A 12930-nucleotide genomic window follows, 5' to 3' on the forward strand; every position below is an offset into this window, starting at 1 on the left:
CGTCTTTAAGATGTATCAATATGTCTATAACACCTACAAATAGGAGAGAAAAACCTAAAATAACAATTTATCAAAAGTTGTTGTGTATCATATGCTCCATTTGGCACATCATATGTGTCAATCAGTTAATTAAAAGAATCACTCTACAAGGAGAAACATGAAACCCCAAGTTAAATCAAATATGACAAAGAAACATCAAATGTTCTAAAGTGTGCATTATATGTGTCATTTTGTGCATCGTATGCAACATTATGTGTATCACATGTTCCAATCTAGGAATCATATGTGCTAGTCTGCCCATTAGATGCACCACTACAATCAAAAGCACACAACTCTATGTTAGATTGAGAGTAATAAATTTATATATTAATTAAATAATCAAAAAATATTTAACTAATGTAGAAGAAAAGAATAACTAGAATTAATTAAAAAAAATTATATTAATGTGGATGAAAAGGATAAATTGGTGAATTGATATTAATTAGATAACTTAAAAATATTTAATTAGTTTACTAGGCATTAACTGGTAAGGTGGTGAGGTGATGTCATATGTGTACTACGTGATAGGATGAGTAAATGAATTAGACAAAATCAAGACCTAGGTGATAATCAGATGAATTAGGTGATATGAGTGAAACAAACTTTTTTAGGTGTCTACACCTATCATACTCTTTATGATCTTCATCAAATTCTTATTGTTGGAATTTGCTTGTCCATTTCCTTGTGGATGATAAGAAGATGAATATGATAAATTTATACCATACTTTGAGAAAAAATCAACAAATTCTATAAATTTGATTCACATTGCATTATTTGTTATCAAATTATCTATAAGTCCAAATATTGTACCAATATGCTCTATTGCAAAATCTACAACTATTGTATAGTTTCTTTTTTGGTTGGAATGGTCTCAATCCATTTAGTGAAATAATCAATAGCTACTCGAATCTACCTAAAACCACTACTATATTTTTCAGTAATTTTACCTATGAAATCAAGACTCCATTGTTGAAATGGGGCCTCTACAACTATAGGAATTAAAGGTAAGGCTCTAGAATTCTGCAATTTACCAAGGAATTTTTGGCATGCATCACAAGTACTTGCAAGCTTTTGTACATCTACAAATAGAGGGCCACCAATAGCCCGCTCTAAGAACATTGTGGGCAATTGTTGTTGTCATGAAATATCCACCACCACTCCCACTATGCATTTCTAATAACACCTTAAGATCTATTTCTTGATTTAAACATCTTGGCTAGATATTTTCCACCTTTTTTAAATATAAATCACTATTCATGATAACATACCTAATTGCATGATTTTTGAGGTCCTTTTTTAATTTTCAATTATGGCATCAAGACAACTCATATGACACAAGTAATGTATCATATCTTTGTACCCTGGGGAATTTTCCATGTTGCATATTTTCAAAGAATTTTATTCTTCTATGCAATTCACATCAATAACCTCCAAATTTGATTCATCCATAAGATTTGCTAATCTTCGTCTTCTAACCAATTTTGTTATTTGAATGCCAACATTAAATTCTTGGGATTTAATAGTCCATCCACATCTCTTACCAGTGACTTCTTGTTGAGTGAAAATATATTTCATTGAAGCATGAGGGACATAGGCAATAATTGTAGCCCCAACTAGGTAAGACCTAAAATTAATTACAACCTTGAACATGGATGAAATATTTGATAAATATATGCAAAAGGTTTTTTAAAAATGGTTATATTGATGAAGTTGTCACACAACCTTAAGTCTTTGAAATGACTTCCAAAGAAAATTTTGTTTACAAGGTGCATAAGGCTCTATATGGTCTTCAATAGGCATCAAGAGAAAAATGGCTTTGTTAAGACTCAATCATATCCTAACCTATATATCAAGCATTTTGGTGAGAATAAAGACGTATTCTTCACCCTAAACGCAAACATATATTCCTCACAGAAAAATGGTTTATTATCAATGAATGAAAATTCTTCAACCATGTGTGTTTTTGCTAGGCATAATCAAGCCACTAAAACTAAGATGCATATACCTTAAATGGCATAAAGGATTTGCATCTTAATTTAGTTTCTAATGACTTATTAAGAAAACAAAGAGGAAACATTCTATCACTTATCATTTGAATTTGTTCAACAATTGCATATTTTTTAACTTATCCTTTAACAATTGTGTATTACTTCAATAGTGTCTTTTCCTTTACTTTAGTACATGTGATTGATTATCTCTCACTAGAATTGTGCAATTATGTTTTTGATAATAAAAGCAGCCAAAAACGAGGGGGTTGACCCATGGGTACAATTAAGAGAACAATGGAAGGACCATTGTCTGCAAACAATAAGCACAAAAGCAGCCTTTTACCTCTATCAAAAACAAAAACCATCTTACGAGAGTTTATCAGTAATAAAATACTACCAGTCAGAGTATTTAGGTGCCACGCAGGGCTATAAGCATTAAAATATAAACATAAGCCTAAACTAGACCTATCCAGCCTACTACACCACATAAACAAAAAACTTCTCCACATGCAGAAAATTAATTCTTTTTCCCTCGGCTCTTCTTGGGGAGCAGTTTCTTAGCCCATTCCTTTGTGAGGAACTTGAACAGGCCTTTAAAGTCCTTGTCTTCCTTGCCTATACCTTTGTCCGCATTATCCTGCAAAAGGCACAGAGTAGTAGCCGAGCATCTCATGACATTCAGAGCGAATTTAGACACATCATGCATCTTGGACTCCGTCGCCTCTAGTCTGTTGGTCATTACCTGCAGGTTGTTAGAGAGGGCTTCTATCTTTTTCTCGAGCTTTGCTAGGTTGGGATCTTCTTCCTTCACACTACTGGCCTCTTCAACAACCAGCATTTTCTCAATCCTGAAGGTCGGGGAAGGGAAATTGGCTGGCTCCGGACTCATAGAGGCGGTCGGGCTTTCGGAAACATGGGTTGAGCTCACAGAAAGGGGGGAATGTTTGTGCTGGGCCTGGGGGATATTATCCGTCGGGATGGAGTTGCCCTGTCGTGCGAGGAGGAGGGGTCTCTTAGGGATTTATCAGAGGGTTTAGAGGCCAATCTGCTGGAGCAGTGGGGCGTGTTGGCGTCTTTGGTAATGTCCAGGTCGGAATCAATTTCTTGGATTTTAACTTTTTTAGGGGTTCTGACCTCCTCCGGGGAATGATTCTTGGTTTTCTTGCTGGAGGAGCCAAGTTTCGTGCAACGGGGTCTTGCATCATTAATGGCCAAAGGTTGGGTTGAGGGGCCGACATTATGCACAGAAATGGATCGGGTCAGGCAGAGGGCGAGGTGGAAGTTGAAAAGGCAAAGCATAAGGCCTTGGTGCAGGATAGGGAAGTCTTTTCCTTTCTTTTTAGCTTTAGCTATATCTTTAATGTTAGCATCCATCGAGTGCAATAAAAAGAACGGAATGGAAATGAGGTCTTTGTTCCTCAAATGGTTCAGGAAGGGGAGTTGGTAGTAGTAGAAAAATCCATACTTGCCTTCAAGCGTAAAATACTTCATCACTATGTAGCAGACTTCGTCCCAAGGGTGCGAGAGTTCCTCTCTATTAAAGCCTCCGGCCCTCTTGACAGGGTTCTCGCCATGGCGGAAAAATGGTTAAGACTAGTAGAGTCCGCAATGCGGCTCTGTTTTTTCCATTTTTTACCCTCCATCGAGAGGCTCGTAGCCTGGGCAATGACCTCTTTGTTTATTTCAAAGGAGATTCTCCCCACAGTCACCCTTCTGTCCTCCCAGGAGGACACGAATTGTTTAGAGAGTCTCTCGTCGTTACCCTTTATGTTCTCCATAAATTTGTCAATGCCTCCTTTGGTGCACACGAACCAGGCCGCGAGTTTGGCTTTGAACTCCTCAACTTTGTTGGGTTCCAGTCTGAGCCTGTCCCCCCCCATTTTAGAATCCTCCAGCTTCTCGGTTTGAAAATGACAAAAAGCCAGAACGCAGAGCCAAAGCAAGCTCAAGACGGAATGGTTAGGGAAAATGTGCCAGACTTGGGTTAAATGGTCGTAATAATCATAGTGATTATTATCCCTTAAAGTCTCGTAGATATCGCTGGCCGGAGATCTACTTAGAGCGTGAGATCCTTTACTTGGGCCAATGTGAGTTGACAGCTCCCCAACGCCGCCTTTGCAGTCGCCAGTTGGCACCATCCAAGTCATGATTGAATGGTAATCATTCCCGATGTCAATCCTTTCTTTATAAATTCATCCCTTGTGGTAGTGATGACTCCGCATACCTCTGCAATTATGTTGGTCATTCAATCAATAAACAAATTTTATATGTTGACATTCTTACTTATAATAACCATATTAATTACAATAAAAACACTAAATATTTCTTTTGTCTCTACTATTATCCCTCTTACGTCAAGCTCTATCTCTAAAATTGTTACTTTTGTATTGAAAATAAAGATCTCTTCCTTGATAGGTGTGACTAGACTCACCTTTATGCTCTTTTTTAGGACAAGAGTCATTTCATTCAAGTTTGTGACATCCCTTAGAAAAATATTCTTTTTCTCTTAGGTTGGTCTTCGATGTAAATGTTGGATTCCTTTGAGATTTCAATGGTGGAAACACCATTATCAATTTTGGGATCAAACTTCCTAATTATTTACTGATTATTCATATTTTCACTTAAAAATTTTATCTAATTAATCAAACATTTCATCTTTATTAAAAAATTATTTTAAAATTTATTATTATTCATTATGATATTTTTAAATTATTATTTTTCTTAATGTTTGTAATTTTTCTATGTGATAGCACCATTAATCCTAAGAAAAAATGTTTGACTTAAAGACACCTTGTATTAAAAATAATGCTTCATTGTTCTTTTGTTGATCTTCCATATTGATTGTTTAATGTATTAAAATCATCCCATATTTTATACCATCTAAAACATCATCCCAAGAATTCTAGATTTTAACAATGTTTCATCCTTGTACTTCAATATCAACATTCTTTTATAAAAAAGTTGTCACTCACCAAACTCTTATTATTTACATGTTGGTCATGGTCAGATTTTCTGACAAGCACAGAACAGGAGTACCCTAGCACACTAAAACACTACTAATACCCAACACCCATCAGGTCTGCACCAGGGTGATCGCAATCCTTAGGAAGGAATACAATATCAATTTATAATTATACGTCTCGTGACACTCCCTATCATTCTGCTGATGGATCATAGTGTGTGATCCAAAACGTTGATGCAAAAAAATACACAATTGAATCCGCAAACAGCTAAATGGTAGAACTAGGTTTTGTTTAGTTATATTAACACTTTAGAATACATGAACGACCACCCTACTACACATTGGGAGGCCTGGATATACATGCAGGGTGCTGCTATTTAAAAGTCAGAACACATTGCCTGCTAGATATTTCCTTCAAACTTCTTAAAGGTTGAAAACTCTATCCAAAGAATATTATGCAGTCTTGATTAGGTTCACACTTAATAATCCATATACTCTTGTTTAGCAAGCATGCATAGAGGAGGCTGGCTTAAGCTATTCCTTTAAACTGAAACCTGGAAGACTGTGCTCTTGATGACAATAGAAGGTCTCGGAGTGAATTGGTTTTCTTGGTGCGAGATCTGCCTGATTCATTCAGCAATTCCTTAAGCCTTTGTCTGTCACCTTCCACATCTGGGTGCAATGTGCCCAGCCTGCCCTCATTCACATCAAGAATCTGTTCCAACAAACTTATCGCATCGTCTGTCCTGAAATCATGAAAATAAATATTGTCATAGAACTCATAATTTTGAAGTAATCTGGCTTGGAAGACACTGCTAAGACAAGAGATATAAGTTTTTCAATTCATAATAGTTCTTTGAGCTGTTTCTGGATTGATTGTGGATTGATTGTGTGCGTCTTTTTTGCATCAACATTTCGGATCAGACTTTGTGATCCATGATAGAGAGCTCAAGAATAGAAACCCAGAAACAGCTCAAAGATCTGCTAAGACTTACTAAGTGGCAAATATCCTTATGCTTTAGGTCTAAGTTAATGCCTTTTGCAATGTGCTTCATTAATTCATAGCAATGGCAGAAGAATTGTGATATTTATGAACTTCTTTGGGAAAAACTTCAATTTGTTAGCATGCCTCAAAATTTCAAAAGAGCTAGAAACAGTGATGATCATTAGGGAAGATGAAAATCGCAATTTAGAAATGCAGAAGGAATATTTTCATGGGTTTTCGAGGTTGAAAAATAAAGAACAGGGCCAAATAATCATACCATAGAATAAGAATTAAGCTTCACACTCTTAATTAGGATACATGAATTCAGATTTGTGTAGCTCTTGGGAGTTGAGACAATTGGTAATGGTAATTTTGAGTTCTCAAATTACACTACACCCAGTAAAACTAAAATGAAATGTGTGAGCATTAAAAGGAAAACACGACAGCCTGATAAAATACCTGCCCAATGCATCATATGCTCCTGCAAGGTTGCTACTGATAGCCAAACTATCTGCATGGTGAGGGCCACACACTTCATCTAAAATGCTCTTTGCTTCTTCAAAAATTTCAGTTGCATCCCATAGAGCATCAAGGCCCAGACAAGCAAGACCCATCAGATTGAGAAGCATTCCCAAGAACCAAGTCTTTCTGTGTATCCCACATCTAAACTTGCACACTGCACTCTTCAAGGCCATGTAAGCTTCCTCATATTTTCCAATCACGTGGAACAAAACCCCTATCTGTGCTTCAATGGCAGCTACTTCACTCTGCTGTCCAGGAATTTTCTCCAGAATTTCAAGGGCTTGTTGAAACAAGCGAAGTGAATGTTCATATTCTCCCATCGACTCAAACAACCCTGCAACTTCTGTCAAGCCAGATGCAATTTCATCAGGGAACTGGCCAACTTTTACCCTGGCATAAATCCTTAGTGCATTTTCACAGTAACTCTTTGATTCCCTGATTGTTCCTTTTTTCAAACAAACCTCGGCAAGGCTTAAAGATAACGCAGCTACAATTATGCTGTCTTTACCATGTACCCACTCAAAAAATGGAAGAGCTTTCTGGTAGGCAGCTCCTGCTTCATCGTAGAGACCCAAAGCAAGATAAGTGTCCCCAATGCTAGCATCTACGTTTGCAACCTCAACATCCTTTCTGTTGACTAAAAGTGTTTCTCTGGCTAGAAATAGATTTTCTAATGCTTTCTCATGGTTTCCCTTTCCAGTAAGAGCAAGCACCATTAGCTTTCTATCAGAAATCACTTCTTCTGAATCTATACCACATTGTTCAATGTGAATCTTCAAAGCTTGCTCACATAACTCCTCTGCTTCTTTAAACTGCATGGCCTGTTTAGTCCAGACATTGGCCAAGTCAATCAATGTATAAGGGACAGATCAAAAGTAATGGATCGCTCATTAAAGTGGACTAATTACATTGACATCAACATTAATTCAAGATCAACAATTCAATCAAAAGCCAGTTCATTGAAAGGAAAACACATTTAATAGCAAAAAACTTACTTATACATAAACTTTGTGGCAGCTTCTTAATAACTTGCTTCCTAACAAATCCAGAGTAGTTAGAAGGAATTCTTTCACGATGCCATATAAACTTCATTTTGGAGAGAAGAAATTTTGAAGTAGATGTTTTGGGGTAAAAGAATTGCCACAGCTATAGCTAAGTTAATTGGTCATTACAAGGTAGCTCGATCCTTTCTGTTGAAGGCAATCACATTTGGTCATCTTGGCTTTGTGGACAGTTTGCATGGACCAGGTGGTTTGAACAGACTATTTTGTTACTTTATTCATCTAGAACGTCAGATGTAAGGCTGCTTTTGAAGGTTTCAGAGGGTTTTTGTGGTATTTTACATGGGTTTCTGGCCTATGTTACCTCGAGTTTCTGGGATGAGGATGTCAGGGGATGGGGTACGTGTTTTCAGGATGGTGATTTTTTTTGTCAATTTTGGGGACGGCTAGTGGACGGTAAAATAAAAACATGGAAAATTAAAATATATAGGGAAATTTAAAATATTCATATGAAAACATAGATAAAGCATGCACATCTACATTATAGAAACTTAACATATAAGAACTAGCAAACTTCTTATGTCAAATTTGTGTTAAATTTGAGAGTCAAAGTCAAATTGCTTATAGAATTCATTGTCAAAATTCACTGTCAATATGCAGAATTTATGGGGACGTCTCCTAGGAGTCCCCTATCCCCAGGTCATCCCAAAAACGGGGATGCCTGAAAAAAAATCGGGGACGCATCCCCGGGTAACCCAAGTTTCTACTTCTAGATGATTTGCTTCTCAGTATCACACTTAGGAAATATAACGTATATGTTAGATTCTGAGTCACAATACATAGGGCACACTTCCTTGTTTAGATAGAAAGAGGGAATTCATGACGCACTATTCTTCCTGACAAATGCATTTCAATATTTTATTTATTCATGTCATTCAAACCTCAGATTTATCTTAAAATAATAAAAACATGAACTTGTGGGTTCTTTCCATTATGTGTTGGTTAAGTAGTGGTATTGTTGTTGTGACCATTAAGGTTGAAACCTCCGCTGGACCATTGTGACCACGGGCTTGTGTCTTCGCTGATCCGATGGGCTTGCAGGTTTGAGCCTTAGCATTGTTATATGGGGATGATGTCCCCATTTGTGACTTCAGCGGTTCATAGCTCCAGGTCAAAAGCGTTTCACGTGGAGCCAGAGGACGTGTCATGCCAGTGTCACCGGTCACATTAAACCTGATACTTAAAAAAAAAATGTGAGCTTGTAAATTGAACAAGCAATGGCCAAAAATATATGTTGCAGAAAAAAATGCTCCAACCTCTAGGTGGGACTGTAAAATATAGAGTTAGTGCATCTACAAGAGCAAACAATTTTATAGTCAGTAAAACAGTTAAAATATTAGATTGCGATCAGTCTGAACTTTTAAGAAAAAATAGTGGATGCTAAGGGTCTAACGAAAAAGTTACAGATGGCCTTGCCCAGGAAGTTGCAACCTTTAATCAACTTTACTTGAGTTCAAACCATGGATACAGTTTCTTGGTAGTTGGTTTTTATCAGGATTCAGAATAGTTCTCTTCAAAACCTACACATGCACCCTCTTCATTTCCAACAAAGGACATGTTTGTTCTGAAGTGGCAAATATGATATCTAGAAGAAACTAATTGCTCATGTGATATACATCAGTCTTTTGGTTAATTGGCATTAGCTTCACCAAATCCAGTGGCAATGCCAGCTTTCAAGGAGTGCACAACTCATGATATAATCTTTTTCTCACTAGGAAAAACTGAGCGTGATTGATATATAATTTGTTTTTATATGTTTGTTAAAGAAAATACATACCTGCAGGTGAGACTCTGCAATGTATAGACATGAATGGGCAACTCTGCAATCCATATCTCCTAGAAACTGCTTCTGAATTTTAAGGCCTGCATGATAAGACTGTAATGCGTCCTCATATTGACCCAACATAGAATAAGTATCACCAAGCTGCATATGCCCTGCAAATGCTCCAAATGTATGCTCAGAGCCCATCTCAGGGGTGTACATTGCTAACGACTTCTTCAATATTTGAATGACTTCTTCATAGTGGCCAAGCCTACACTTAGCGGCAGCCAAGAGATGGAGTCCCATTACAAGCTCAGGCATTGCTTTTGCATTGCTCCTTTTTTCAAAGAAATCAACTGCTTTCAATGCATAGTCCATGGCTTTAACATCGTTCTTCTTTCCAGACATATGAAGGGAATGAGCCAGCCTAAGGTAGTGGTATCCAGCATATGGGCTGTCTGAATTCGATACGCTTTTGGAGCTCCCTGAGCTCAAAGTACTTTTAGAACTAATGGAGCTTCTCTTTGACACATTGTTGGCCCTGGAGGAGCTCTGAAAACCAGAACCCATGTAGAATAAGATTTTCAAAATGCTAATACAAAAAACAAATCTTTGAAGAAACAACAAAACCTAGGAATTTACTATTGCCTCAGCTTGGGCTGTAAATGCCATTGCACGTATGATCGATAATCAGATTAGATGACTCTGGCCTATGGAGATAATTGCAGCCTAACAACCAACAAAGTTCAGATGGGTTACCGAAAATTGTGGAATTGATTATCATATTTTTGAAGGTCATTCAGGCTCTGACGAACATGGTTGAGTATCAACTATAAAGCTTCATATTCAAACTAGGATTGAATATCCATAGTGGGCTCAACCAATGGCCCCATCTGATCCACCGGATGGTCCCCTGGCACCTACAGAAGACTGCATTAGTCCACCAGAATACCCGCATTATAATCATTGCCTTCACATGATGGATTAAACATATTATTTCATGAAAACCCATTTCAACCGAAGACCTTATGAGCAAAGTTGTGGAAGAAATCAATGAAAATAACTACAAAATGCTACCTTTTTGAATTGGTTTGGAGGCCAATTTGATTAATATGTGTGAGGGAATCTTAGGCATGTGCTCACCCGCACTTTTCAAATAATCACCGTCAAGTAAAATCAAATCAAAATCCTACACATATGTGATATTCCCTCTCCTCCTGCTGATCTTACTTTTACCTTTTTTAAGGCTGAAAGTCTATGTGGGTAGTCTTCAAATAGGTTTCACACTTCCTGGGTCGAGGAATCGAACCCACTTCACTCCCTTTTCACGCGGAGAGCTGTACTGCATTTTATATGATATTCCGGAGAGGATTTTATAAACATATGCTCACCAAGCAATGTGTCGATGTACAGTCCTTGTCTTGTAACTCTGTTTGAAATTGATTGGCGGATTCACAGATTTCACTAGTCATATCATTTACCTTTTGAAAAGAGCAAAACATTTTGGCGTCACAAACCAGTTAAGAGGGAGGGTACGAGCATCAATCAGTGAGAGCTTAAAAGCATACATTTCTATAAATCAACATCGAGGTCCTCAAAACCTTATGCATGGATTCCAACCCACCATCGACTATGGTAAATTGACTTTCATTCTCTATACACAACCTTTTTGAAACGGGGTTGATAAATCCGGCGCCCAAAAATGTAATATACTAATGATGGAAAGAGGGCCCATTTTAGTTGGGTAATTATGCCTCGCTTTCATTAAAAGAAAAAGTCTTCACGTTTATAGGATATGAGGAATTTTTAAATTGTAGAGCTAATGTGAGGATATATAATTTTTAAAGTATAATTGATTTGAGGGTAAAGATAATTTTGAAAAGTGTGTAGAAGGGAAAATTTTTTATCAATCAATTTAGTTCTTTGAGGAGGCAAGCCTCCCCAAACCTCTCAAGGTGATTGACTAGGTTCAAACAAGTTAGCCATCGAATAACTCGAGGTGGAGAGAATTGATCTCAGGGCCTACATGGGACAATCCCAAAGATCTTAACCAACTACAACATCCCTTTGGGCTCTATCAATCAATTATTATGTTAGCAAGATGATTATTTTTATTGTGCCATCATTTCTATTGATTATAAGGATTGTGATTATGTGCACACGCACGTATGGATGTATGTGTTGAACACACCACAAGACTAAGGGGTGCAAGGGGGAGGGGGGCGGGGGTTTATTTGGACCTTAAATTAACCTACTTATACTCTTTTAAACTTTATATCACAGTTATCACATCTCTGTAATTATGAAACATGAAAGCACAAAGCACAACACAATAAGAACACTAGATTTATGTGGAAAACCTAAGGAGAGAAAAACCATGGTGAGAATCACACTCACAATATGAATAATTGGTTACAATGTTTTAGGCTCAAGGCCAGGGAGCACACTGCACCTAAAAGGACTTGCAAGACTAAGATGCACAACCTTAGGGCAAGATACAAAGGAGTTGTAATATTGAGATGCATAATCTCAAGGCAAGATACAAAGAGTTGCACAAGCTACCAAAGGACACACTATCTTTTGATAGGTACAAGGAATAATGAATTGTAAAGAACAAGATCTCCTGATCATGAACTATCCTTGAACCACTGTGTCAAGTGAACAATATCATGGCAAATATTACTAGCTTCATTCACTATCTCAACATCAAGGAAGATGATTTGGTACCTGAAGAGAAGGCCCTTGCTGCTAAAATTGAAGACAAGGATGAATGGGTAATTGACAGTGGATGTTCACATCATATGACTAGAGATAAAAGGAAGTTCTTATCTATGCAAGAATTTGATGGTGGTCTGGTTAGATTTGGAGATGACAAAGCATGCATGATCAAGGGAAGAGGAACAATATCATTGGATGGTAAACATAACACTGATAATGTTTATTATGTTGAAGGTTTAAGGCATAATCTTTTGAGTGTAGGACAGTTGGTGGATAAGAGATTTCAGTTATAGTTCAAGGATGGAAAATGCAAGATTATCAACAGATTTGGATTGGAAATTGAAACCGGTATACATACTAAAGGTAATACCTTTCATTTGAACTCCGGTGAGAAGACATGTTTGATTGCACAAATTGATGAGTTGGCTATAACATAAGAGGTTGTGTCATGTGAATTTTGATTGCATTGTGAAGATCGGTTCTACTAAGGCAGTCAGAGATATACCTAAGATTGTAAAGCCCTATAATTCGATATGTAAGGAATGTCAACTGGGAAAGCAAGTCAGAACTTCTTTTAAGAGTATACAAGACAAATCTAATGATGTTCTTGATCTTATTCATACTGATTTGTGTGGTCCTACTAGAATCAAAAGTTTTCAGGTGATAGATATTTCATGCTAATCATTGATGACTATTCAATAATGATGTGGGTTACTTTTCTAAGAAAGAAGTCTGAAGCATTTGAAAAGTTTAAAATCTTTAAAGCTAAAGTTGAGACAGAGACATGATTGAAGATTAAATGTTTAAGGTTAGATCAGGGTGGAGAATTCACATTCGGTGAATTTAACAACTATTGTGAGAAGAATGGGATAAGGAGACAATTGTCTGCACCC

At 37.1% G+C, this 12930-nt stretch overlaps 1 protein-coding gene across 4 annotated transcripts; it reads right to left on the reverse strand.

Moving 5' to 3' along the window:
- Nucleotides 1-4953: 4953 nt before the first annotated feature.
- LOC131032449 (protein KINESIN LIGHT CHAIN-RELATED 1) lies at nucleotides 4954-10802 on the reverse strand. 4 transcript variants are annotated; one of them, XM_057963428.2, is made up of 5 exons: nucleotides 10397-10797; nucleotides 10079-10239; nucleotides 9335-9871; nucleotides 6434-7317; nucleotides 4954-5735 (listed from the first exon to the last, which is right to left on the reverse strand). In XM_057963428.2, exons 3-5 carry the CDS (start codon nucleotides 9725-9727, stop codon nucleotides 5519-5521), a joined length of 1494 nt encoding a protein of 497 aa, XP_057819411.2. In that variant the 5' UTR covers nucleotides 9728-9871; nucleotides 10079-10239; nucleotides 10397-10797; the 3' UTR covers nucleotides 4954-5518. The 4 variants fall into 4 exon arrangements, with proteins under 4 accessions (XP_057819411.2, XP_057819409.2, XP_057819410.2 ...); XM_057963426.2 differs by having other exon boundaries at nucleotides 9335-10239; nucleotides 10397-10802; XM_057963427.2 differs by having other exon boundaries at nucleotides 9335-10249; nucleotides 10397-10802.
- Nucleotides 10803-12930: the final 2128 nt, after the last annotated feature.

Source organism: Cryptomeria japonica, chromosome 11 (assembly GCF_030272615.1).
Source record: "Cryptomeria japonica chromosome 11, Sugi_1.0, whole genome shotgun sequence".
In the NCBI taxonomy this organism is placed as follows: Eukaryota; Viridiplantae; Streptophyta; class Pinopsida; order Cupressales; family Cupressaceae; genus Cryptomeria; species Cryptomeria japonica.

Excerpts from the sequence above, each read along its gene's own strand:
- LOC131032449 (XM_057963426.2), bottom strand. The coding sequence starts at position 9,889 with ATGGGTTCTGGTTTTCAGAGCTCCTCCAGGGCCAACAATGTGTCAAAG. Across the intron at positions 7,318-9,334 it reads TTGCAGAGTCTCACCTGCAG|GCCATGCAGTTTAAAGAAGC; the intron begins GTATGTATTTTC and ends TGGACTAAACAG. Across the intron at positions 5,736-6,433 it reads GCATATGATGCATTGGGCAG|GACAGACGATGCGATAAGTT; the intron begins GTATTTTATCAG and ends TCATGATTTCAG.